General features: G+C 44.2%; 1 protein-coding gene across 1 annotated transcript in view; it reads right to left on the bottom strand.

Annotated features, from left to right (window-relative positions):
• Positions 1-506: 506 nt before the first annotated feature.
• Positions 507-25,384, bottom strand: part of gdpd4a (glycerophosphodiester phosphodiesterase domain containing 4a) — a 28,795-nt gene continuing 3,917 nt past the window's right edge. Inside the window, exons 2-18 of the mRNA XM_056442042.1 lie at positions 16,186-16,374; positions 15,489-15,594; positions 15,113-15,216; positions 13,764-13,857; positions 13,035-13,094; positions 12,846-12,944; positions 12,639-12,732; positions 9,574-9,719; positions 9,365-9,447; positions 7,828-7,978; positions 6,857-7,075; positions 6,381-6,538; positions 4,916-5,063; positions 3,749-3,831; positions 3,059-3,138; positions 1,868-1,970; positions 507-663 (exon numbers count right to left, since the gene is read on the bottom strand). Coding sequence (XP_056298017.1) covers positions 507-663; positions 1,868-1,970; positions 3,059-3,138; positions 3,749-3,831; positions 4,916-5,063; positions 6,381-6,538; positions 6,857-7,075; positions 7,828-7,978; positions 9,365-9,447; positions 9,574-9,719; positions 12,639-12,732; positions 12,846-12,944; positions 13,035-13,094; positions 13,764-13,857; positions 15,113-15,216; positions 15,489-15,594; positions 16,186-16,247 — 1,947 coding nt within the window. The 5' untranslated portion in view covers positions 16,248-16,374. The remainder of the gene's footprint in view (positions 664-1,867; positions 1,971-3,058; positions 3,139-3,748; positions 3,832-4,915; positions 5,064-6,380; positions 6,539-6,856; positions 7,076-7,827; positions 7,979-9,364; positions 9,448-9,573; positions 9,720-12,638; positions 12,733-12,845; positions 12,945-13,034; positions 13,095-13,763; positions 13,858-15,112; positions 15,217-15,488; positions 15,595-16,185; positions 16,375-25,384) is intronic.

Here is a 25,384-nt window from a genome sequence, read left to right as displayed (position 1 = left end):
CATGCAAGGCTCCAAATGCACCGCGTCTCCAAAAAGTAACATCCAGCCGTCACCAGACTCGCTCACTCAAAAAGCTCCAGCGGTGGGAAACATCATATTCAATAGAATAAATACGGCTGTGCAGCTAATATGATTGCAGCTAAAATGCTTAGCCTAATATATTCTCAACAGGAACACAAATACAAAGTACTAACCACTTATTCATATGACAATAAGATCCAGTCCACTAAGTCATGTGACTCTGCTCCGGGCCGACTCCGGGACCGAGCGGAACCGACTGGAACCACAAATGTAAAGTGAGGAGGTCGACTGATGCTTCGGAGTGAAACGTGATGCCAACAAAGCCGTGGTTGATTCTATTATTAATGGCACTTCTTATTCCTTATTACTTTCATAAAGTACTAGAGGAGGGAAAGCAGCAGAGTATTATGGTCTGGTTTCCACCCCTGTGAAACATTCACTGAGCCCTCGGGGTACCTTCACTCCGTCAGTTCATCCTCTCCGGCTCAGACGTGGTGGTCGGTTCGGTCCGATGCTCCTGAAGCTCCTGAAGCTCCTGAAGCTGGACAGTAGAGTTCAAAGTGTGGCTCCTGGTCCGCAGAGTCTGTTGCATCATCGTCTCCAGCTCCTCTGCCGCGCCTCCTCTTCCCGTCTGGTTTTGATCTAGAAGCGCGAGACGGGCGGAATGAAAGCGGCTCCTGTTGCACGGCGGCGTGTGTTCATTGGTTGCTTTGTTTTTTGGGGGTTTCTTGCATCGTTGAGCTCAGCTGGTGGAGTCGAAGGATGGAAATGTTCTCAAGCGCGTCGGCCTCAGAGCTCGACTGTTCCAATGGCGTCTGTGAGATGATCGTCTAGCGAGTGAAAATGGCCTCCGGTGCTCCTGGGCTCGAGTCCCGCGCTGGGGCCCGGACTGCGGGTCAGTCTGTTCGTCCCCCCGGACTGAGAGGAGGAGCAGAGGGCCGAGAGAGGAGGTGCAGAGGGCCGAGAGAGGAGGAGCAGAGGGCCGAGAGAGGAGGTGCAGAGGGCCGAGAGAGGAGGAGCAGAGGGCCGAGAGAGGAGGAGCAGAGGGCCGAGAGAGGAGGTGCAGAGGGCCGAGAGAGGAGGAGCAGAGGGCCGAGAGAGGAGGAGCAGAGGGCCTAGAGAGGAGGTGCAGAGGGCCGAGAGAGGAGGGCAGAGGGCCAGAGAGGAGGAGCAGAGGGCCGAGAGAGGAGGTGCAGAGGGCCGAGAGAGGAGGTGCAGAGGGCCGAGAGGAGGGCAGAGGGCCTAGAGAGGAGGTGCAGAGGGCCGAGAGAGGAGGAGCAGAGGGCCGAGAGAGGAGGAGCAGAGGGCCTAGAGAGGAGGTGCAGAGGGCCGAGAGAGGAGGAGCAGAGGGCCGAGAGAGGAGGTGCAGAGGGCCTAGAGAGGAGGTGCAGAGGGCTGAGAGAGGAGGAGCAGAGGGCCGAGAGAGGAGGAGCAGAGGGCCTAGAGAGGAGGTGCAGAGGGCCGAGAGAGGAGGAGCAGAGGGCCTAGAGAGGAGGTGCAGAGGGCCGAGAGAGGAGGAGCAGAGGGCCGAGAGAGGAGGTGCAGAGGGCCTAGAGAGGAGGTGCAGAGGGCTGAGAGAGGAGGAGCAGAGGGCCGAGAGAGGAGGAGCAGAGGGCCTAGAGAGGAGGTGCAGAGGGCCGAGAGAGGAGGTGCAGAGGGCCGAGAGAGGAGGAGCAGAGGGCCGAGAGAGGAGGAGCAGAGGGCCGAGAGAGGAGGTGCAGAGGGCCGAGAGAGGAGGAGCAGAGGGCCGAGAGACAAATATAAGATCTCAAACCAAGTCTTTAGCTCTCTGTACACCCCCCCCCCCCCTCTCTCTCTCTCTCTCTCTCTCTCTCTCCCCAGTCACTCCTCTGTGATGGTGGGCAGGTGAGGGGTTCTGGGGGAACCGGGCATGCTCCGTAGGTCGGACCGGACGTTGGTGCTGGAGATAGACCACACGTCACTCAGCTCTGCAAAAGGGGGGAAAGGAGGGGGGCAAAGGTCAAAAGAAGTGGCATTGTGGGTAATACAGAGACAATACTGGAGGAGGGGCAGAAACAAATCTGAGGGTGTGTGTACGTACAGGTGACATGAGCATTGAACGTATCCATGAATGAGGAGCAGGTGCGGCCATGCGTCGACACATGGAGAGATGAGGTCATGAACTAGAGTCGGGATTATACGAAGGACTCGATCGCCCCCAGCAGTTTAAGTCACACACAACTCTCTCTCTCTCTCTGTGCTTCATCCAGGGCTCGTGCTCGTTACAGGACACGTGGAAGCGTGCACGGGTCAAACAGGGCTCAGGGTTCAGAGTTCAGGGTTCAGGGCTCAGGGTTCATACAGGCTCTCCGACAGGGCCGAACATGCAGGGGTGTCATGGGTTGGAGACCAAGGGGAGGGAGATGATGAGGTCTCCGACAGGGGGGTCGGTGTGGAGGGGGCTCCAGCGAACACAGATGACCTCGGAGGAGTCTGACACACACACACACACACCGTCACACAGCAGAAAAGCAACGCAATCAAAGACGGCGATGATAAGAATAACGTCTCCGACTTTGATTCTCAGCTGTGTGAGTTGTGTCCACGCGGTCAGCGCCGGCTGAGGGCGTTTTGTGCGTTTTGTGCGTTTTGTGAAGCGCTCCTCCGAATAAACCGTGTTCCTGTGACTCTGAGACGCTGCAGTGTGTTGATGCTTCGCTTGCTGGCGTATGAGAGAAGACTTTTCCTCTTTAATGTCGACTCGTCGCTCCTTCACAGCCGAACCCGAGCTCGGCGGGGACGACCTCGTCTGACTCCCATGCGACCGCACAGCATTCCCCGAAATGTACAAGAAGCCGGCCGAGACACTTTCTGTGAGTCCCGACGTGTAAAATAGAACGATGGACAAAATGTTCTCGAAATTCACATGAAATCCTAAAATGTAGTTTTAAGATTAACTTTTAAAAAATCTTTTTCATGTGCACATTTTTGTAGGTTATGAAATGATCAGAATCCCAGAAACGGATTGAACATCAGCAGGAGAACCAGATCCTTGAATCGGTTGGAACAGACGTACCCGTCCGGAACTTGCTGTACGCTCCGTTCTCGTGAATCTGACGGCTGCCGGACCAGAAGGGCAGGCCTCTCTCTCTCCACCTGTGACACACACACACACACACACACACACACACACCAAAGAGAGAGATCAGAGCGGCAGAGAATAACCAGGTGTGTGTCTGTATGTCACTATAACGGCTTTGATCGAGCATCAGGACGTGTGTGTGTGTGTGTGTGTGTGTCAAGGTGTGAGTGGACTAGGTATAAAAGGGAGAAGAGAGCGACTGGCGATGAAAGAGAAGACGACATAACAAAAGATAAATCTGAAATAAATCCACAAAAATGTAGAAACACTGCTGAACTCCACCCAAAAGCTGCCTAGTCGTCCCACAGTATGTCTGCCCCCAATTGAGCTGTTTAATGTCAAATGTTATAACACATATATGATATAAATGATGGCTAAACGACATGGAAAAGTACCAGTTTGAAATAGAAGAGCGACTGTTTCTCTTCCTCCTCATCAAGCACACATCTGTCATATCACATATTAATACATTTATGAAACCAGCAGCCAGGATGACTCACCAGGCTTCACCTCCCCAACGCCAGACGTTACATTAGCAGGGAAGGAAAATCATGAAAGAAGTGTGTGTGTGTGTGTGTGTGTGTGTGTGTGTGTGTGTGTGTGTGTGTGTGTGTGTACACGCACCAGTGGAATATGAAAACTGCAATGATGAGGAAGGCCGACACAGCATCAGTCAGAATCCACATTAAACTATATTGCTCTGGAGTCTGAAAGAGAGAGAGAGAGAGAGAGAGAGAGAGAGACAGAGACAGAGAGAGAGACATTACATTACATGTCATTTAGCAGATGCTTTTATCCAAAGCGACTTACAATAAGTAAGGAGTCTGAAAGAGAGAGAGAGACAGAGAGACAGAGAGAGAGAGAGAGAGAGAGACAGACAGACAGAGAGAGAGAGAGACAGGCAGAGAGACAGAGAGAGAGAGAGATAGGCAGAGAGAGAGAGACAGACAGACAGAGAGAGAGAGAGACAGGCAGAGAGACAGAGAGAGAGAGAGACAGGCAGAGAGAGAGAGAGAGACAGAGAGAGAGAGAGACAGACAGACAGGTTTATTACAATTGCTGAATCGATGTGAACATGCCATTACTTCATTAATGTTCTTGGACCTTCGTATTGAAAACCTAATCAGACTCATGTGAGGTCGGGCAGACTCCTCGGTGTGAAGGCTGTTACGTAACCACAAGGTCAAAGGTCAAATCTTCCCAACACCCGCGATGCCCGCCGGAGAGGTTCTCTGATACAGACGCTCCTGCCTGCCGACTCGTTGAAAGTCACAGAGGATTAAATTAAATACGAAAGTACAAGTCTGGAGAGATTAACGGAACATGCTCAGGCTAAAGCAATCAAATAATAAAACAATTAAGTTTTATTTATTAAAAAGTATTGGTAGAGAATTTGACCCCGTCGCCACCAACACTTGATGAGCTGATTTAATTTCTCTTCTGTCTTCTGTTGACCGATGTGAGTCATTCAGCATGAAACAAGCAGGACCAAAGAAATCTTAGTCGACCAAGATTAAAGAAGATTGAGTTGCATTGTGGGAAATGTAGGATCCACTAGGGACTCATACTCAACATCTCTCAGCCTACGCCGCTTCAATTATGCCCGTTTCTTTTTTCATGTCTCTCTCGTGGTTCTGCATCCTGAAGCCTCTCATTGCCGAGCTCTGTGACCGTAACCAGTGCTTCAGGTCAAGGGCTGTTCGCGTTGACCCGACTGCACGACGACCTCCTCGTCCGGGAACAGCAGCGATCACGATATCTGAGAACAATGAAGACTGTGAACGGGCTCACCATGAGGAAGAGCGGCGTGTTGATGTGGGACAGGATGTGGACCGAGTTGGTGGTCACGGACCGAGCTCCGGCACACCAGGCCAGAGTGTAGAGCCACGGCTGGCTGACCACGTACAGGTTGGTGCTGATGTTCACCGACTGGTACTTACTGGGGAGAGGGACAGATTGAATTCACCTCAAACACACACACACACACACACTCACACACACACATCTCTCTCGGAATGCCTGGCAGGTTGTCAGGATGAAAGCGTCCTTTGAAAGTCTAATGACCATCTGTTGATACAGAACTTGTTCTTTGCCAGGTTCTTCACCCGGAAGTTGTATAATCCCCAGGAGTTGTATAAACTGGATATTTATATTTATATTTAAATGACTCTGTTTTGCACTCAAATCGGTGCACACATGTTAGCGTAGCTGCTGTTTTCTACTGGGTTTAATCCGGTTCAGGCCGGTACTGACTCAAACAGCTGAATCAGTTATAGATAGGTGATGAATTTATTTCTTATCCTTTATTTATCTGTAACATTTTTTTTTTTTTCTGATTACGATCATCACAAATTGCGTATGGTGTCTTGTCTCAACTTAACACCACGATCCATCCAACCATTGGTTACACATGAGGTGCCATGAAAGCTGATATGTCCATGTTTCCAGTGAGACGTCGTCGTGGGGACGAATCAACAAGGGAAACTGTGTGAGTTGTGTTAGCCAGTCAGAGTGAGTCACTCAACCATCTTCCTCTCCAGATTGTTCTCCCACAACTTTGGCTTCTGTACAAGCGCTGCACGTCCCACTCGTGTCTCTTATAGTCCTGCTACTCATCCGCCTCTCGTACCCTCTTCTCTTCTAAACCACCTCCCCTCCTCTTCACTCCTCCTCATTCTCTCCCCTCCTGAATATGTTCCTCTGTACCCGGGTTTCCTGCTGCCGTGAACTTCTCCCCCAGGTGGACTGAAGGCTGCATCCAGCCTTGGTAGGCCTCGAGTCCTAATTAGTTATTCAAAGTAAATCTTTTTTTAAAATATATATTTCATATATAATATCCGAATGATGGACAGTCACTCGTGACGTCCCACAAATGAGTCATTTAAGTGACACTTCCACGCGGCTGCAGCGGCCGATTTGGTGTGAACGCGGCGAGATGGAGTCACCGAGCGGCACGGCGATATTCTCCTCAAGTCTTTTTTCTATTTCTATCCGTGGAACTGTTTCCGAGTGTCGTTCATTACAGGACGACTTTTTCTGTACACCGTGGAGATCAGTACAAAAAAGACATATTGGATTTTTTTATGCGAGGTTATATGTTATATTTTAGTGAGAATCATTTTAAACAAACCTGGGTATTTTTAGGTGATAATCTGTCCACCACGATCAAAGAGTTGCATGACTGCAGCAATGTCAAACATGTTTGTCTAAAATTGCCTGAAGAAGTTGTGTTGTTTTTTTGAAAGTGTGTGTGTACCTGAACTGTTGTTGTGACATGGTGCTGTAGTGCAGGTTCAGTCTGGTGATGTGGCCGTCTCTCAGATCCTGAATAGACGCCTTTTCTCCAGACGTCTGCTGCAGCTCTGGGTCCACGGCCTGGACCAGCTCCCTGTCCTCAGATGGCAGCCACAGCACCTACACACACACACACACACACACACACACACGCTCGGGTTGGTAAACTTGTGAAACTAGCACGGCCATGTCCAGTGTTGCCAACTCTTTTCCAATGGAAGTAGTGAGCAGCACATTTTGAACCTTCGGGATTCAGATTAGGAAGCTCGTGACGGTTTGCCATATGTAGTATGTGCCAGAAACATTTGTTATCAACATTGCACATTTCGCTGCTTATTATAAATATAAGTATTGAAGTTGACTCAGCAGAAAGACAATATTAAAGGACCTGAAAAAAAGTCCGGCTTTTGACACTGTATGTTTGTGATCTGCGGCTACCTGTGAGGAGTTGATGTGGGCCTGCACCACCTGCAGAGTGGTGTTGATATATGACCGATAGTAGGGATGGCCGTACGGTGGCCTGTGCAGATCAAACAGCACCAGTTTATCACTGCAGGCGGCCAACTCCAGAAACTGGGCGAGTGAGGGAACCGACTGGTTCTGGGCCTGGGAGCAGTCCGCTTCAGACAGCGACGACACCGTCCCAAAGGGATCCCTCTGCAACGGAGAGCGTTGAAAAAAAGATGCTTGAGTGAGAATTCATAGAAAATTAAAAAAACACATATTTTTAACTAGAACAGGCACTCGGTAGAGCGCATACCTTCGCCGCAGCCACTTTTTTGGTACTTGGCATGAGAGTGTGGGGTCCTGTAAATTGATGTAACTTGATATTGTGGTCATTATGACATGTCGTATCTCACAAGATTGGGCATTGAATTATGAACACTTTGGCATTAGTTGCATGCCAATTGGATACAAATTTACCGTGCTATGGTAAAAAGATGTTGACCTTTTCATGACCTTGACCTTTGACTCAATCGATCCCAAAATCGAATCAAATGGTCCCCGGATAATAACCAATCATCCCACCAAATGTCATGCGATTCGGTTTAATAATTTTTGAGTTATGCGAGTAACACGCATACAAATAAATAAATAAATACACGGCGATCAAAATATAACCTTCCGCATTTTCAATGCGAAGGTAATAAACAATATATAACTTGTGTTGATGTCCAGTTGTTTTTCATGAACTTTCTCCCCCAGGATTCAGTTAGTCTTCTAACTCTTGGTCTTATGAAGCAAAATAAAATAAGTCACACCTGTTTTTACCTTACAGTTATCTCTTAGTGAAGAAGCCAGATCTTTACATGGCATCAACGTTCTACGGTTGTCACGGTTACAATGTGTGTCCTTCTCCCTCCAGTGTAAATTAAACTACAAGCCACGTCTGGAAGCACGAGCCTCACCGATAAGAACCAGTCGCCTGCATTCAGCTGCTGCAGCTCGGCCCAGGTGAACATGGAGGCGTCGACGCCGGTTCGATTTGGGAAAACCTCGGCAACATTGGTGGTTCTGCTCAGGGTGGAGTCGTGCATCAGGAAGGGAACACCGTCATAACTGCACACAGAGGGAGCCCAGGACACCGAAATGAGAGGCGAGTGGTGATCAGGGAAAGAGGAATTACGGGACAGGTGAGGAGAAAGGAGGAGTGAAAGGGGAAGGAAAGGACACAAGGAAGGGGGACGAGACGACAAGAGGATGCTGAACGTCACCAGTCAGCATTTAGCTCTATAGCCTAAGTCTCTGTTCACCCTCAAGACACCTGCAATCAAATTAAAGCTGTCACACACACGCACACACACACACACACACACACACACAGGAACTACTAGTCTCGCCGGGGTCACCAGGAGCACAGGATTAAGCTAACCCGCTCACTCCGAGTCATGCCATGCTGCTAATTATTTTCAGGCTGTAAAACACTGCGCTAACCCAGCTGCCGTGAGCTAACGGCTAACTGGATTAGCATGGCAGGAATCACCTTAGTGCCCACTAAGCACGCTAACACGCTTAACATGCTAACAAGCTAACACGCTTAACACGCTAGTGACTGAGCTGTTCAATTAGCACCGGACTGACTTAACAATGACAGAAAGAGGAGGGGAGGGGGGAATGCACGCAACAAAGGGCAATATATTTCATATATTCTATATATACTTCAATATATTTCACCATCTTTAAGACAAAAACTAATCAGTAAAAGGTATTACTAAATACCATTAAAGTACGTGAACAAGTTTTATCAACATGTGGCACTTTGTTTTTTAATTGTCTGTGGTATTTTAGCAGAATATGCATATTTAGTTATATTAATGCACCATTCGTCTGACTGTCTACATGTTCATGTTTTGACATTAAGTGTTGTGACCAGTGGTGAAATGTAATTATATTTAACTGTACTTAAGAACACATTTTAGGTAATTGAAGTACTTAAATTGAGTATTTTATTTTGTGAAACTGTTAATACTCGACTACATTTGACAGCTTTACTGATTTAGCACATTACAATTTTTCATAACCTGCCTGTCCAATGAAAACTCTGTATTTTCAGATGTGTTTGGGATGAACTGACGGATGAAGTCTTCCTTTGTGTTTGGAGAAAATACTCAGTTTAAAACACACACATTAATATGACAACATCACAGAGATATTAATCCAGAAACATCACGTATGATACAGTAAAACGCTGACCGGGAACATTTAACTGCACAATGAATACTTGTACATGTAGAGGAGTATTTTCACAGTGTGGTACAAGTACTTTTAAATGATCTGACTACTTCTTCCATCGTTTGTGACAGATACAACTGATGGATGCTGAGACAATGGGAAGGACATACACAAACACACACGTTTTTATTTGTCCTGTTATTGATCACTATTTTGTTTCATGCGTGCACACACACACACACACACACACACACAGGTGAGAGCCCTGAATACCTGATGACGACATCAGTCTCCAGTCCTTCTCCTCCAGCTTCCACTGCCTTCTCAAACGACATCACAGTATTCTCTGGAGCGAGCTGCACATGAAACCGTGTGAGAAAAAATAAAGTACCATAACCGATAGAAATGAAGGTTATTTAAACACAGACTTAGTATAAGACTGAAGAATTCAGACCAGCTGTCAAGGTTTGGTTCAGTCTCACCATCGGAGCTCCTCTGTGTCCGATGAGTGTCGGGGCGGGTCCCAGCGTTCCTGCCTCTTTAATGCAGGGCGAGTACATTCCCAGAGGCACCAGGTAGAGGGAGAAGAGCACCGACAGGAAGAGACCCAGGACAGCCACCTGACGCACTGAGGAACACAAAGATGTACATTGACTTTTACTTTCTAAACACAAGATGTACCCGTAGGCCACGTAGTTCTATGACAAGCTCGTAAAGGCAGAGGTGAGCGAAGGGGTATTCAGTTGGCTGCAACCTGCCACCTCACCACTAGATGCCGCTAAATCCTACACACTGCTCCTTTAACTCCTCTTTCCTAAACCTTATTGCTGCTAAAGTAAAAGCCTCCAGAACAGTAGTTTTCAAAGTGGGTGCTTTGAGAACGGCTGAGGGAGCCATCATCATATTCCCCACGTTACAAAATAATTATATTAGCTCTGTGTGATGTTACGCTATCAAACTTATCAAAAAAGAAATACAAATCAATACATAAATTGACATTTAATACATTTAATTTTAAATTAATTTAAGATTTATATTGGATTAACAGTTTTCGGCCAGTAACTGTTTACAAGTGGTTAAATATAAGATGTATTAGGATGCAATGTTTCTGAAGTATGAGTCAACTTTTTTTAAATTACTGCTACACAAAGGCATTATATGAAATATGTGTTACATAATGATGTTTCATAATCAACTTCTTTAAACACACACACACACATATATATCTGCATCACAATGACTGCCAGAAAAAAATCCTAAAAAACTAACAACAGATACACCTCCGAGCCTCGACATATAGGGTTAACCCCAGTTCAGGGGCGAGGGGGTGTGGTAGCTGGAGTAGACTTGTGACTCACAGTAATCAGGATGAGACACAGTAAATCTCCCCTGATAGGATCAACATGGTGGTCTGGAGCTGATCAGCAGCCATATGGCCGACAGGAGAATGACGACGCCTGGTTTTCGAACATGGAAAGCTATGTCTTTTATATCTTGACCATTATCATTGATATTAAAGATTGTTCAAAGATACAACTGGAAACATAAAGTTCATCCATAAAGAATCGAATAGCATTTTAAAAAAAAAATAACATACACCGCAAGCTGTTACATTTCTGCTGCAGGGGGAGAAGTCACAGCTGATTGTTGACACAGTTACTGCAAATCAAATAAATCAGCTACTGGCACAAAACTGGTACTGCTCTTCAAGAGAGAGAGAGAGAGAGAGAGAGAGAGAGAGAGAGAGAGAGAGAGAGGACATGTCAACAGGATCATACTGTTATTGTTGAGTACAGGTACACTCATTCTTAGGGGCGTTACCTTGTGACAGGACTCCATTCATTCTGGTGGAAATTAATACATGTGCTATGTCTTGTCTTTGTTTTATTTTTTATAATCTTGATAAGAGAGTTTGGATCTTTTGAAGTGGAGTAGAATGAGGAACCATCGTCTGGACATAGACAGTACATGCAGGAATACCAGCACAGGACTTTAAGTGTACAATATAATTAGAATACTTCCCAGCTTCACCGTTGTTTGTTTATGTTATTGTGTGACTTTGTAAAAGTAATCCTTTAAACCACCAAAGAAATACGACATAACACAAACACACACAAAACATCCATTCCACACAAAACCAGCAAACTAAGTGATCGAGGCAGCAGTAGAACAGGGGAGAGCTATATTACATCCGGTGTAAATCCCTCTCTCCCTTATCTCCTGCCAGGAGAGACGATGGAGGGGGAGAACAAAAGGATTTCAGGGAGATCTATAGCAACCTATATTCTTGTGTGTTGCTGCTACTGACTCGACAAATTTCCCCTTGGGGATTAATAAAGTATATATCTATCTATCTATCTATCTATGCCAGACAAGTGTGTCACATTGCTGAGGGGTGTGTTTGACTTTGGAGATGCTTTATGCCCGGCGGGCGGAGCAGCTCGCGCCACGACAACTGAAGCTTCTCAGGCCAAAAGCCTCCACTGTCTGCCAGCAATCAGCCAATATGTCAGAACAACAAGGGGCGAGACCTGTGCTCCCTCGACGATAAAATGTTCCCAAATATCAGGACTTACGTGTGAAAATAGTTCAAATTAAACAGTTTTAAATAATACTTTATGCAACAATTATTACTCTAAAAATGGAAAATAGTAGACGAATACTCGAAGTGTATATTCTTTTTGTTTCGTTTCTACTTTTCCAGCTGACAAAGTTTTCGCCAAGTCTTTCCATGTTTCCATCCAGAGCTCCACATGTACAGCTGCTGCACAGAATAATACATTGTTTACCTGAAGAGCACCAGCAGATAACACTGCTGGAGGAAAGTCAGAACATTTCTCACAGGAACTTTCTGTTCTGAACCATGAGGCCAATGCTGAAGTGCCTTGAACTTGCATTCTTTCAAGCAGGTGGCGACTCCTCTGGTTCCAAAAGGAGTCAGATCGTATGGAAGTCTATGAACGAATGATCCAACTTGATTTATTACCTCAGGAAACATTGTAAACATTGATTTGGCGAATGGTAAATGGACTGAACTAAGCTCTTTCACACTACTTGTCTTCATCCACCCGATCACACTCATTCATACGCTTACGGCAGGAGCTACCATGCAAGCTGACGAACTAAGTATCTATACCCAATTCATACACCGCAGGGACAATTTGGGGTGAGGTGTCTTGCCCAAGGACACACCGACATGGACTGGAGGAGCCTGGCATCAAACCGCGTTGGAGAAGGACGACCTGCTCTATCTCTGAGCCACGGCCGCCATTTAGAGTAAAAGGGTCGCTACCGCTGCCGGAGACGCATATAGCGTCTCTACGCCACTCCTCCGCAGTCCAAATATGGACAATTCTGTTGCAAAGAAAAATTCTGTTAATGGTGACTGACCATCCAAGATGGCAAAATGACAAACGTGAGGCTTTAAAAAGCCTTTCAACAAACCCGCGTCACGACGTCTCACTTCTAAGATTCTAAGATTTTTCTTTCCCTACCTAGTTGTTCTTGTGCATACCAGAGAAAATAATTAAACACTCGCACTGCTTACCTCTCTTGTTCATGCGGAAGAAGTGCAACGCTATCGGCCAGGAGAGAATCGCCATTAGTGAGACCGCGGCCACGTGGAGGAAAGGCGCCGTCACCTAACGATAAAAAGAGCACATCATAAAGCACAAATTACCGTTTGTATGAACACCAAAAAAAAAGATCTGAGATTCTCTCCTGTGATTGGCTGGTGTTGTCCAGACTGACCAACCTGCAGCGAGAGGAGGAGAGTCTTCCATTCTTTGCTCCAGAGGTCAGACAAGATGGCGGTGGCGGTGACGGAGAAGGCCAACGCCACCACGATGCCAGTCTGACAAAAACACAGGAGGATAAGAAAAAAACGCCACATGTGATATGTAGTCTGTCTGTGTTTATTTATGGGAATTATCCTTATCCTTACCTTGTGACTCCAGTGAAGGAACAGCCTCTGGCCCTCAGAGAGCAGACACACGGCCAGCACCTGAACAACAAGCCGATATTCATCACAAACGTTCAGAAAGCTGCTTCAAGAAATGTGTCTCTTTATTGACATGTGTATATTTTGAATTGCTGTTAACCGCTTCACATTCCTGGCATCGTGTACATTTGTTTTTTGTACCTTATTGATGATCTTTATTGTTTATATTAAGTTTTATTTGCACTCTACATATTTGCGCTCTTTCCTATATTGTTTACTGTAACTCCTGGAAAATTATTTTCCTCAAGATAAATAAAGTACCGTCAGTTTTGAACGCTCCAGAATTTATATTTATTTTTAAATGCAGCAAAGTGATTATTGTTAAATCTCAATTTATTTGTTACACAAGATGATTATTCTGAAACAATAAATGAAAAATGTAATGCATGAGTTGGCTGGCCATAATGAAGATGGAATCACAAATGCATTTCATTCATTTGTAAATTAATTTCATGGACTTACAGATATATTTTGGGGTGGAATTTACTAAAAACTAAATTGTGCTTTTGCAAATCCTTTTTTTGGGTCACATTTAGACACAGATTGTCGATCTGTTCACACAAATAATAACACAAATCTTTCTCCGTACAAAGATACAAAGGACTTGATGGCGAATGTGAACTTGTGTCTCACGAAATAAATTGTTTCAAACACTACACGCCCATCTCGTACCAACAGCAGGGCGATGTACGTGAAGAGAGCAGCAGCGATGACCATCAGCACCAGAGACCAGGGGAACCAGAAGCCCAGAGTCCCAAAGTTAAACCTGAGGAGGCACAAGAACAGCGGCTTTCACAGACGGTGTGCCCCGAGCCCCGAGTCCCGAGCCCCGAGCCCCGAGCCCCGAGCATCGCTGTTTTTAGTTGGCCAACGCGGATGTTAGAATCTCACTTTTGTTCTCCGACAAAAAGGAAAGGTTTGCAGAGAATAAGGTTTGTGATTCCAAAATATACGTTTCATTTGGCAAGATACTCTTCTCAAATCAACCCCACTTTCATGATTTCTGAAGCACAAATGCAATTGACAAACAATAAAGCTTCAAAGAGATGGATCGTGGACCACTTCAAACTATTCGTACACTCCGTCAGACTCATTGAATGTGTTGTAACTCTGTAATGATTCCTTCTGGTCACATGACATCTATTGCGTCTGTCCTTCCTGGAGAGGGATGCTCTCCTGAATTTCTTGGGAGTTTTTCCTGATCCGATGTGAGGTCAAAGGTCAGGGGTGTTGCGTGTGTACAGATTGTAAAGCCCGCTGCGACAAACTCGTAATATTGGGCTGTACAAAATGAACTGAATTGGAATTTTAATTGAAAAAGAGGGGTATCTACTGATGTATCCTACGCCACAGAATGAAACGCTCACATCTCTCAAGCTTGTGTTGACCACAGATCTGATTTCAGGCCTAGAACCAAGAAGCCGATTCAAGGAAGACTTTGAGACGAGGGAACCAGAAGTGGAAAAATGGAGACTAATTTCTTCGTCATACTCATACCTCCACCGCTCTATTAACTCATTCCTTTATGACGAAGACTGACGGTAAGTCACGGACATAACCATGATCCTTCTGTATTACACAACGACCTGATACTGGTGATACTCTACACACACATCCATATGCAACCCCACCATATTTTATCACACATACCTGATTTGGACTTTGTATATATTGTGTATATTTTTGATTGCACCATATTTGCATCTTACTGTTATCTTAGTCTTTTTTGTGTTTTTTCACCTCCCGTTATCTTAATCTTTTTTATATTGTCACTCTTTCCACATCTTTTCCTACTTTGCATTGCAACCGCTGCTCAGCCATTCCCCCCGGGTTATTTAAAGTGTTTTAATCGCATCCCCATCGCAATGACAGCAGCATGCCCTTCAAACCAAAAATCCCTCCGACCAACACACTGTGTGTGTGTGTGTGTGTGTGTGTGTGTGTGTGTGTGTGTGTGTGTGTGTGTGTGTGTGTGTGTGTGTGTGCATGTGCCAACATGCATGTGCTGTGCGTTTACCCACCAGTCGAAGTCGATGTAGTCGTTCTGAGCTTCGCTCCAGAAATAGAGGAATAAAAAACTCAGGAAGAAGGTGAGGATCAGGAGGCCAAAACTGCCACACTCCACCTGTAACACACACAAAAGGGTTTCTAGTTAATCATATTACCGAGTGCATATGGAGGCAGTATATTTTTGAAACAAGCTGACAGAGTGAATATGTGCTCATATTTTTCAGAGAAAAGCAGAAACTGACTGTTGGCGTCAGCAGGCCGGACGGACGGAAAATCTGCCAAGGGAATCAATACTCTGCTCGATCAGCTCAACTCACTGCTTATAGATGGAGTATGTGTGTGTGTGTAGGTGCGGGCGTGTGTGTGTGTGCGTGTCTGCGTGTGTACCTTGCTGCAGCAGCACTCTCCAGGCTGGGCCCGGGCTCTCTGGTATCGTCTCCATTGGCACCCATAGAGGCCGGCCAGGCAGGAGACAAACGGCTGGTGTTCATACCTGATACGGTCAATTAGTCATGCATATTATTAAAAACTAAGAAAAAAGACACGCTCTGTTTAAAAAAAGACATTAGGCAGACAAAATAATAACTTTTAACATTTAGGAGATTTTAAAGATTTAACGTATTCTGGAAAACAACAATTGCCCAGACTGTTTTACTAGAGCTTTGTTTGGAACTCTAGAAACTGATGAAGCAGAGCAGACGTTGCTGCACCATGTCTGCCCCGATGGCACCTTCCATTTTGCATCTGGTTCTCATAAATAAATAAATAAATCACCCAGATTCACTGAGCTCTGAGGCTGTATAACCTCTCATCAAGCCATTTATCTCTCGTCTTTCCTTACATACAGTCGTCACACCAAATAAGAAAATATCCCTGTTTAGATGATGCGTTCAGGCTCCCTCTGTACAGAAGCACTGTGACGCAGCCGTTGTTTCCCAGTCCTTTTTAAATAACTATCACAAACACAAGCGTCTTCCAAGCAGCGTGAATGTATACACAAACTGATGACAGTAGAAGCATTCACGCTGCTTTGAGTATTTGGTGACTCCGTGGCGGTCAGGTGACGGTGTGTGTTGTTCTCTACCTCTGCAGCAGCTGCCGCCGCACCACCTTTAGCTTCCCCAGCTTCAGTCTGGTCACAGGCATACACTCACCCACAGCATCACAGACACAGAGGGAGGGCGAGAGAGAGAGAGAGAGTGGAGGAGGGAGGAGGAGAAGGAGGGAAATGAACAGGGGACAGGAGAGAGAGAAATATGGGCACCACCTTCACCTGGAGAGAAAAGAAGGGTAGAATCAATTTAAAATAAATCTATAGAAAAACTAGACTCAGCAGGGTATGTGTGTGTGTTTGTGTGTGTTCGTGTGTGTGAGTGTATGTGTGTGTGTGTGTGTGTGTGTTGTCCTGGCTTTACTGCTGGAGTTTAAACTAACCCAGAAGATACAGACACGATCACAGAAATACACACTGACCTACATCTGATAAAGTTCTGTGATTCAGGTGATTTATGTCTCTCTCTCTCTCTCTCACACACACTCACACACACACACACACACACACACACACACACACACACACACACCGTCCTATATGGTCTGTATAGTTGTATAGTAGTAGTATGTATAACTGAATAGTTAGTAGTTGATGGGACAGATAATCTGTGACAAAAGCCTCCTTTTAGTGCTCCTAATGAGATTTGTTCAATTAAAAATCGAACTGATATGTCACAGCGTTTTGTTTTGATTTGATTTACTCAGAGAGACGTTTATGCAAATGTATAATTGTTCACAAAAAATAGATGTCTCCAAACTGTCCCATCAACACCTCAACAACAACAACAACAACAACGAGAGCAGCAGTGTGGTGTATTATGAATAGTTATGCAACAGCTCTACTGCTCCACTGAACCAAATCCCACCGCCACACGGCTCCTCTTCAGTAAAGCAGGCCGATCACATCAGACCCATCGTGGAACACGGCACATCATGGGAAGTTTGGAATATCTACAAGCAATTTAATCTGGAACAAATGTGTCTGTTGCACCACGCACAAACTGTGCAATAAACCAACGTCTCAGCAACATAATCCCAAATTTGTGAAACTTTTATCAAACACATTCAAATGTCAAATTAAGTAGGGCAGCGTGTTTTGACCTAAAGTCCTATTTTGCAATGTTTACGGGTGAAAAATGATTTGTGTGATTCAACGTGTAATGGGTTATTTTTGTTTTATTCTTCACACCACTAGTTTTTCCGTAATCCTGCTGACAAATAAACAAATGGAATAGAAAACAAAGCCTCCTCGACAGAGCTAATCATATGAAACAAAAAGTAGCACTTGAGAAGCTGGAGCGCAGGTGACAGGTGACTTTAAACGATCGATTATCAAACTGCCAACTGTCAAACGATTGTTTCAGCTTGAAAAGGATTCCTGATCTGAGATCAGACCAGGTCAAACCGTTGAGCCTCTTCGTGTCTGTGCTTCTACCTGATGTTCTACAGACCCGGATAGGTGCCCTGAATCTGATTAACGTAGGTCCAACACGAGCTGTGAGACCGTGTGCCGGAGTTCAGAACAAAGAGTTCAGCTCAGCGGCTTCAAACACACACTCTATTATAAATACTCAATTGAGTGTGAACTGTGGTAAGATGCCGGATGTATGATTTCATTACAGAGAAGCAGGTTAGTATTAATGGCGCAGGTGTTTGGCGACATCGATGTTACTTAACTCTCTGAATACATATACGCTCTGTGTGTGTGTGTGTGTGTGTGTGTGTGTGTGTGTGTGTGTGTGTGTGTGTAACAGGATACAGTTGTAGGGCTAACAGGTGGTAAGCACGACTGAGGACTGAATAACAGATGTCTCTTTAACCAGCAACAATATAATTTACTACAGACCACATTATAAAGGACTCATCATAGACCACATTATAAAGGACTCATCATAGACCACATTATAAAGGACTCATCATAGACCACATTATAAAGGACTCATCATAAAACACATTATAAAGTACTCATCATAGACCACATTATAAAGTACTCATCATAGACCACATTATAAAGGACTCATTACAGACCATATAAACAAAGACATAGTGCTCTTCTAAAGCAAATGGAAGTGTATCTTCTTCCTACTTAACTCTTGTTTTTGTATGAATGTCGTTTTCCGTGAGTCTTTTAATGGGTGTTTGTTACCGAAGACAATTTTCTTTCACTATGTGAGTTATTGTTATTCGTGTTATTATGAACAGTTCGTTTTAACTGACTACTCTGCTTTATACCGTAGGCGTGTTTGCATAGCCTAGAGTTTGATCCAAATCCATGTCCTCGTGATCCGGTAAGATGAATAACCTCCTGCTCTATTCTGGTAGATCAACCCATTCGATGGTGACGTCTGCCACCAGACAACCAGACCAATTCAACAAGCCGAGTCAACGCAGGACCGCCATGGCAACGACGACATCAGATCTGTTTTTATTGCTGCAGCGAGAAGGATGAAAGGAGGTGGGGTAATAAACAAGAAAGAGCCAGATGGAGTCTTACAAAGAGGGAAACGACTCAGAGAGAAATCACCACCAGGAGTCATCAAAGCCGTTAGCACTAAACCACAGAGAGAGAGAGAGAGAGAGAGAGAGAGAGAGAGAGAGAGAGAAAATGCATCTGCATACTGACATTTAAGTGAAAAGGTAAATGTCACCGCTATTATTTCTATTTTCCTTCATGATGCACAAGATTACCATTTAAGTCAAAGGGCTGATCCGACATTTCTAAATACGCACGTTGGTTTTCAGCAGGAGAAAAATGTGGTTTGAGGATTTGGTATACATTTTACTTTATTCAACATATATGAGAGAAGCTAGAACATAAAGGCTTACTTGATTGATTTATTTGATTTATCTCAATTATAATATGGTATATTTATATGTGGTAATAAGTAGTGGTGCAATGGATCAGAACACAGAGTCACGGATCAGCACAAAAGACAAAAGGGAGCAAATATAACTTTTACAGATCCCTGATCCGTTGATACTAATTGATAATCATTGATGATCCATATTGACAGATACAGATCCCGTTGCTGTTTGCTTATAGCAGCTGGTGAATAAGATCCAGACAAAAATAATTTCACACTACATTTTTATGAGATGACATGTGAACAAACGTTATAATTTACTTTCCCCGATACTCATTTTCTCTGAACAGAGCCTGAACGCATCATAATGCAACTGACCTGAATAGAAAAGCATGGATGTAAATGTCCTGATCGCATATTTTACTGACAACAATCGGCAGTAAAACTTTATTTCACACTGTGGTGGTTAACGTTAAACTGTGTAACTAATCCTCCGTTTGATCCATGAGGGGGGATCCGTTCGGATCACAGCGATCCTTTACAGTTTACACATTACCTTCTGTTCTTTTATTATCTCTTATTTATGAAATACGTGTTTTTGTTTTCTGATTTTCTGATCATAATAAATCCTTTTGTCTATCAAGTGTCAGTAAATAGTACAAAAATCACATATCATCATTGTTCGTTTTATTTGATCAGCAGTCCAACACCTTGATATTTCTGATGTACTAATGACCAATGACGGAGTCGAGCATCAACCTCACATGTAGAGATAAATCTGATTTGATTAATCGCGAAGCACTTCCATCTTTGAACATTTTGCTCAATAAAGTGGTACCACTTAAAAATGATAGACCGGTCATTTTGCAAAAGTAGTATTCACATTAATTAGTTATATATGAAGAGCGTTGTCCATTTGGATTTTTAATGTCAACCCACCAATCTTCCAGCTGCTCCTACGATGTGACGTTCAAGGTGGCCGCAGAGAAACTGGAAATCTCGACAGACGTTTTGTCGCAGAGAGGTTATTTAAAAAATAGGACCAGTGATCTGAAGTCACCTCAGGCTGGGTTTTTTAAATCCCATTAGAGATACTCATCACTGTTTGCTTCCTCATGTTTGCTCACAACAGTTTTTAAATTGACGCGTTACAAAAGTCAGAGCAGCAATTACATTGCTGTGAGTTTTTTTGTCTGTATTTAATGTTGTAAAAGTCCAGCTGTTTGGTGGACAACTGAACCCAAAGGGCTTCTGACTGATGGATTCATGGGTGTCTGCTCTGAGCCAAGTCCTTCATCCCACTTCATGCATGCTGATAATGGTGGTAGCTATGAGCTAAGAACGTCTCTCTTCAACCTTATAGTGTATTTATCTGATAATTATACTTTTTATTACCTGCCTGTCATTCATTTGAACAGGAAACCAAACTTAAAGACTCTGGATGAGACGCTGTTGTGTTTTGAAATGTCTTGATACAACATGAAGAATGACAGAGACACATACACACAAAATAAAGGACGTATTGACGTCTAGAAACATAAATGGTTATTTACATTGACCAGCCCTCGGTTTGCTGTAATATTTTGGGATGCACAGTAAATCTATTATTGCATTCAACTCTACTGAAAACACTAAAAAAACAGTGTCTCTGTTATGAACTGCTCCAGTTGAAGTTTTTGTGTGTGTGTTTTAGAGCCGCGTGTCTCAACCCACCCACCACTGCTTCTGGCAGCTGATGAGTGTTTACCTTTTGTACATCTTAACTTTATCTGCTTTGTAAATCACGACTGGAGTGAGCCAGAGGCTTGACAGGTGGTGACACACTTTAAAGACTCCGAGCTCCTGAGGTATTTTTTAAATTCAGGGTGAGGAAGTTTAAAAAACCTGTCTGTTTATGATGTGAGGACACACTACAAAGTAAACAAGGTATCACAGTAGAAGACTGCAGTTTAAAACATGCATAGAAGTTCCCCTCTCTTTATTTCTTGCATCGACCTCTTCATTCTCTGTCCATCTGTCTATTTTCCCGACTTCCTCTCTCAGCTAGAGTCTTTATCTCGGTTTTTCACCCCCATCTCCATCTGTCAGAGCTCCTCTTCCTCTCTGGAAACTGGCCACAAACTACATGACCGGACAACACTTCATTCAGTCAGCTCTTCACAGAGAGAGAGCCAAAGTCAGCTAAGGTCAGCTGTCGGCACACTTTTCTATTTATACATGTGTGTATTTATAGGGGACGCTTACATTTAAATAAGCACTGAAAGGGCAATGAACATTTTCCGTGGGCATCTAAAACTGTTCATTTGCAACTTATGAGTCCTGAATTTGGCAAACTTCTCTCCCAGCTCATGCCCTGCTGCACTGTGACCTCTGACCTCCAGGGAACTGACAACTAAATGAATTAAAACTTATTATTCAGTGATGGAGGAACCTCTCATATGATGCACCGACAAAATGGCACGGAAACAACACGTAACGGTCCCTAACAGGTGCCAAAGAAGATTTATGGTTGTGTAAAAATCATGACGCACAGATACAACAAACCAATTGTAACGACATTAATATATAAAAACGTAGTCAACTTTCTTAAGTAACGTTACGCCACAAGCATAACAACGTTAGGTACGGATTGAAAAGTTGAGCATCTCATCCTGCGGTCACGACATGACACGTTGCCCAGCCTTACTGGTTAAATATGTGGCCTTTTTCTGTGAAGGTCAATGTTATATTGTGTCTATTTTAAAAGATAGTGGTGGCAGCATTTATTGAAGGAGAGCCAATGGGGCCCTGCTACAATACGCAGTGGGAAACCCTGTGTAATCCCTAAAATACAGAGCACAAGAAACACCGCATTGCCCCCGGTCCTTGTGGCTGTGAGCCAACAACTGTAACCACATTGGAGCGACATGACGCAGGTTAGGGGGTGAACAGGGAGGGAGGTGGGAACCCCGCCGTATGTGCCTCTTACTTTTCACTGATCATAACCTGACACACTTGAAATTCTTGGCAAAGACTTCAGACACACGGTTGTTGTTGTTGTTGTCCGTACTTCATGTGTAATGTGGAGGGATTAAAGGATGACTGTTGATATGCAGACCACCTCCTGTCCGGGGCTTCCACTCCCACGAGCACAGAGGCGTTAGGGAACTTTCTAAAACCAATATTTCACAAGACTTTAAGATCCACATGCGTCATACACCAACACAGAGCAAAGTCAAAGTCTATTGCACAGCTCTATTTACTTGTGAATGTTGGAACGTTTTAGAAAATCGTCAATCTGCATCAGTCTTCACGTGGAGCCGACAGGCTAACGCAAGGCCAGACTGTCGTCACGCTCTGACGTGACACCAGTTGGCCGTGCATCGCGCGTCTTGCGGCGAACCAGGGGGAGAAGCCGAGCACCGGGGGCGGATCCCTAAACTCAGGTTGGGGGAGGGGATCGAGGGAGAGTACTTCCCAGTGCAGGTGCTGCAGCCAATGGGCACATGGGAGTGGTCACACCTGCAGCCCATCAGGTAATCAGAGGGAGCAGATCGTCTCTGCACTGGAAAGCATCAGGAGAGCTTTCTGAACAGGAGATGACGGGGATCGCTCGCTGGACCCTCAGGAGAGGAGCTGCCGAGGACGGGAGGTGACAGAACTGTCGCCTCTCTCCTCTGCCCACACAGGAAAAAGGAGCTGTCTCACAGTTTAGCAGGTAATTCAGCCGAAGATGGTTCTTGGTGCAGATTAATCAAAATTCAAGAAGCTAAACCGAACACTGATCTCCATGGCAACACTCCATCTCCAGGCCAGAAATGAGCGTTGCCAGTTCTACACTCACCGGCCCCTTGATTAGGTATACCTGTAAAAACTGAGTTTTCCTTCTTTTCTGTTTATTAAATGAGATGTTTCAGTATTGAAGTCTTGGTCGTAGCGTTGTGTTGCATTATGGCGAGAACACTTTGCCACCCTCTTGTGTGTTTTAATATATATATATATATAAATACCTCTCAGTTTAATGTACTCCATTACAACACCTTTGATAATTAATTGAATTCATACATCTTCCACAATATAACAAAAAATGAACAATATAACGAAAGGTTTATGGGAGAACAGATTGTATATTGCAATAGGTTATACAGGTATACTTAAGAATATGTATATTTGGGGAATAGAGACTATTTTGGATTATTGTCAAATCCAGGTACTGGACACAAAATCAACACCTACGTAATATATAATCAAGTCATAGACAAGACCACAATCTTCAGCAAAGATGCACACAACCATACAAGTGTGAGAAATTGAACAATATGAATTGGCATGCATGTCGATAATTTTTTGTTAGTGTTCAGACTGATAGAGCATGCATGGGTCGTCAGCTAACTGGCCCTTCTGCTCCTTCTGTTTGCGAACCAGGTCTCCCTGCGACACTCACAGCAGCGTCTTGTTACTGGTTCAAATCCCCAGAGTTTTTTGGAGTGGCCTTTAAAGCGGGCACTTAACCCCTGCTGCTGCCGTGCAGCCGCACCACTGTGGCTTCAGGATGTGATTATGCACATAAGATTAGATTAAGATCAAAGTTCATGTGATGGATGAATAAAGATTGTAGATAATAGTGGATAGTATGGAGATAGAAATGTAATGAGTAAAAAGTAGAGTAGTATAAAATATATAAAGATTAGAGCAATTTAAAGAGTATAACGATTAGAGTAATATAAAGATTAGAGTAGTATGAATACAGATTAGAGATTGTAAAGAGTATGTAAAGTAGCTTGAGAGTATATAAAGATGAGAATAGTATAAAGAGAGATTGAGAGTAGTATAGAGACTATAAAGATTAGGGTAGTATAAAGAAGAAGTAAACATACGTTTGATGGAAGTATATTGTTGATTAAAAGTTTAATGTGAATAAATAAAGCTTTACCGCCTTGCACGCCAAATAACACAAACCAAATGCAAATACACAGGCGACCTATTGCAGTCCGAACACGCAGTTCTCTTTTTGCCAGACGTAGCCAGCAGCAGGTCCTGGAGCTGAATGTGATTGGTTCCAGATTGTAAAGCTAAGAGAGCGACGGTGGTGACGACAAAAACAATCACGCAGCTGAACACTGAATGCAAGCGTGTGTTCAGTGTGAGAGATTATGCAGAGAAAAACACAACATCGGAGGAAAAAATAGGTTTCCACTCACTGGGCACACAACATGGAGGTAAAAAATATAAATGATGGATAAAGATATATAAAATATAAGATGGACAGCAAGATAGAGAGCAGGGGAGGCAGTACGCATGGAACAATGCAGCTCTGTGCTGTTAACTCACTGGCCCACACGTCATACCACAGCCACCTACAGCAACACTTACCAGGCTGAAAGGGCCATAGTATAGTCGTACTGTGTGTACAAAAGAGTGTAAACTATACAGTGTGTCAACCCAAAGTATAACAAAACACACATCTCAACCAAGCCTGCACAACCCACTCCATGTGTTCTTCTTAGATTTATGTCAAAAAGCAGGAAGGTGGGTGTTAAGCAGAGCTTGACTGCATGTATCGACTCAACATATATAAACTTGGGAGGACAAAAACACTGGATGCAAGTTTGTAAGAATGGTACTCAAGCGCTTTATTATCTGCAGGTGCATCAGCTTATATAGACCGTGGTCACATGACACACACACCTGAAATGTATAAACAATAATTGGGAGCACAATCGGTCTCAATTAACAGTGGGCGTACACTAGGACCTCTTGGGTTTAAGTTTACCAAAGTGTAGTGAGTTGCAAAAGTGTACACGTTGTAAGAAATAAAAATAGGTTAAACTAACCTACTTTTAGAACTTTAGTCAGAAGATAACACCTTCTGCTCTGCGACTGACAGTGACGCACCGAGCCTTCGGCGCTACGAGCTTTTAACGAACTCCAATGTACACCCATCTGCGTCATCAATATACTCGAGTAGTATGAAGATGGGAGTATAACGAGCGGGCATGTCCTCTTAGGGAGGCGTTGGGCTTAAGCCAGGAAATAACCTCAGATTCTGAAAAGTGAAGCCAATACGGAAGAGTCTTAAACCTGCATTCTTTCTTCTGACCAGCAGGGGGAGACTCCACTGTTTTAAAAAAAAAGTCTGGTTGTACAGAAGTCTATGAGAAAATGACCCTACTTCCCTCCTGAATTATTCCCTCAGTAAACATTGTAAACATGGGTTTATGTTCTCAATCTCTAGTTTCAAATCTTCTTCCATACAGCATGATGTACATTTAGTAAATAATGGTCCATTCAGAGTCAATAGACCAGAGAGCAGAGTATGCTTTAGGGCGGGGCTACAGGATGATTGACAGGTCGCTGCCGGAGCCGAACAGTGTCACTCCTCCGCAGTCCAAATATGGTCGCTTCCATCACCAATTGCAAAAAAAAAACAAGTTGTCGAACTCGAGG

This window comes from Pseudoliparis swirei, chromosome 20 (genome assembly GCF_029220125.1).
Source record: "Pseudoliparis swirei isolate HS2019 ecotype Mariana Trench chromosome 20, NWPU_hadal_v1, whole genome shotgun sequence".
Lineage (NCBI taxonomy): Eukaryota > Metazoa > Chordata > Actinopteri > Perciformes > Liparidae > Pseudoliparis > Pseudoliparis swirei.
This window is presented reverse-complemented; position numbering and strand designations above follow the sequence as displayed.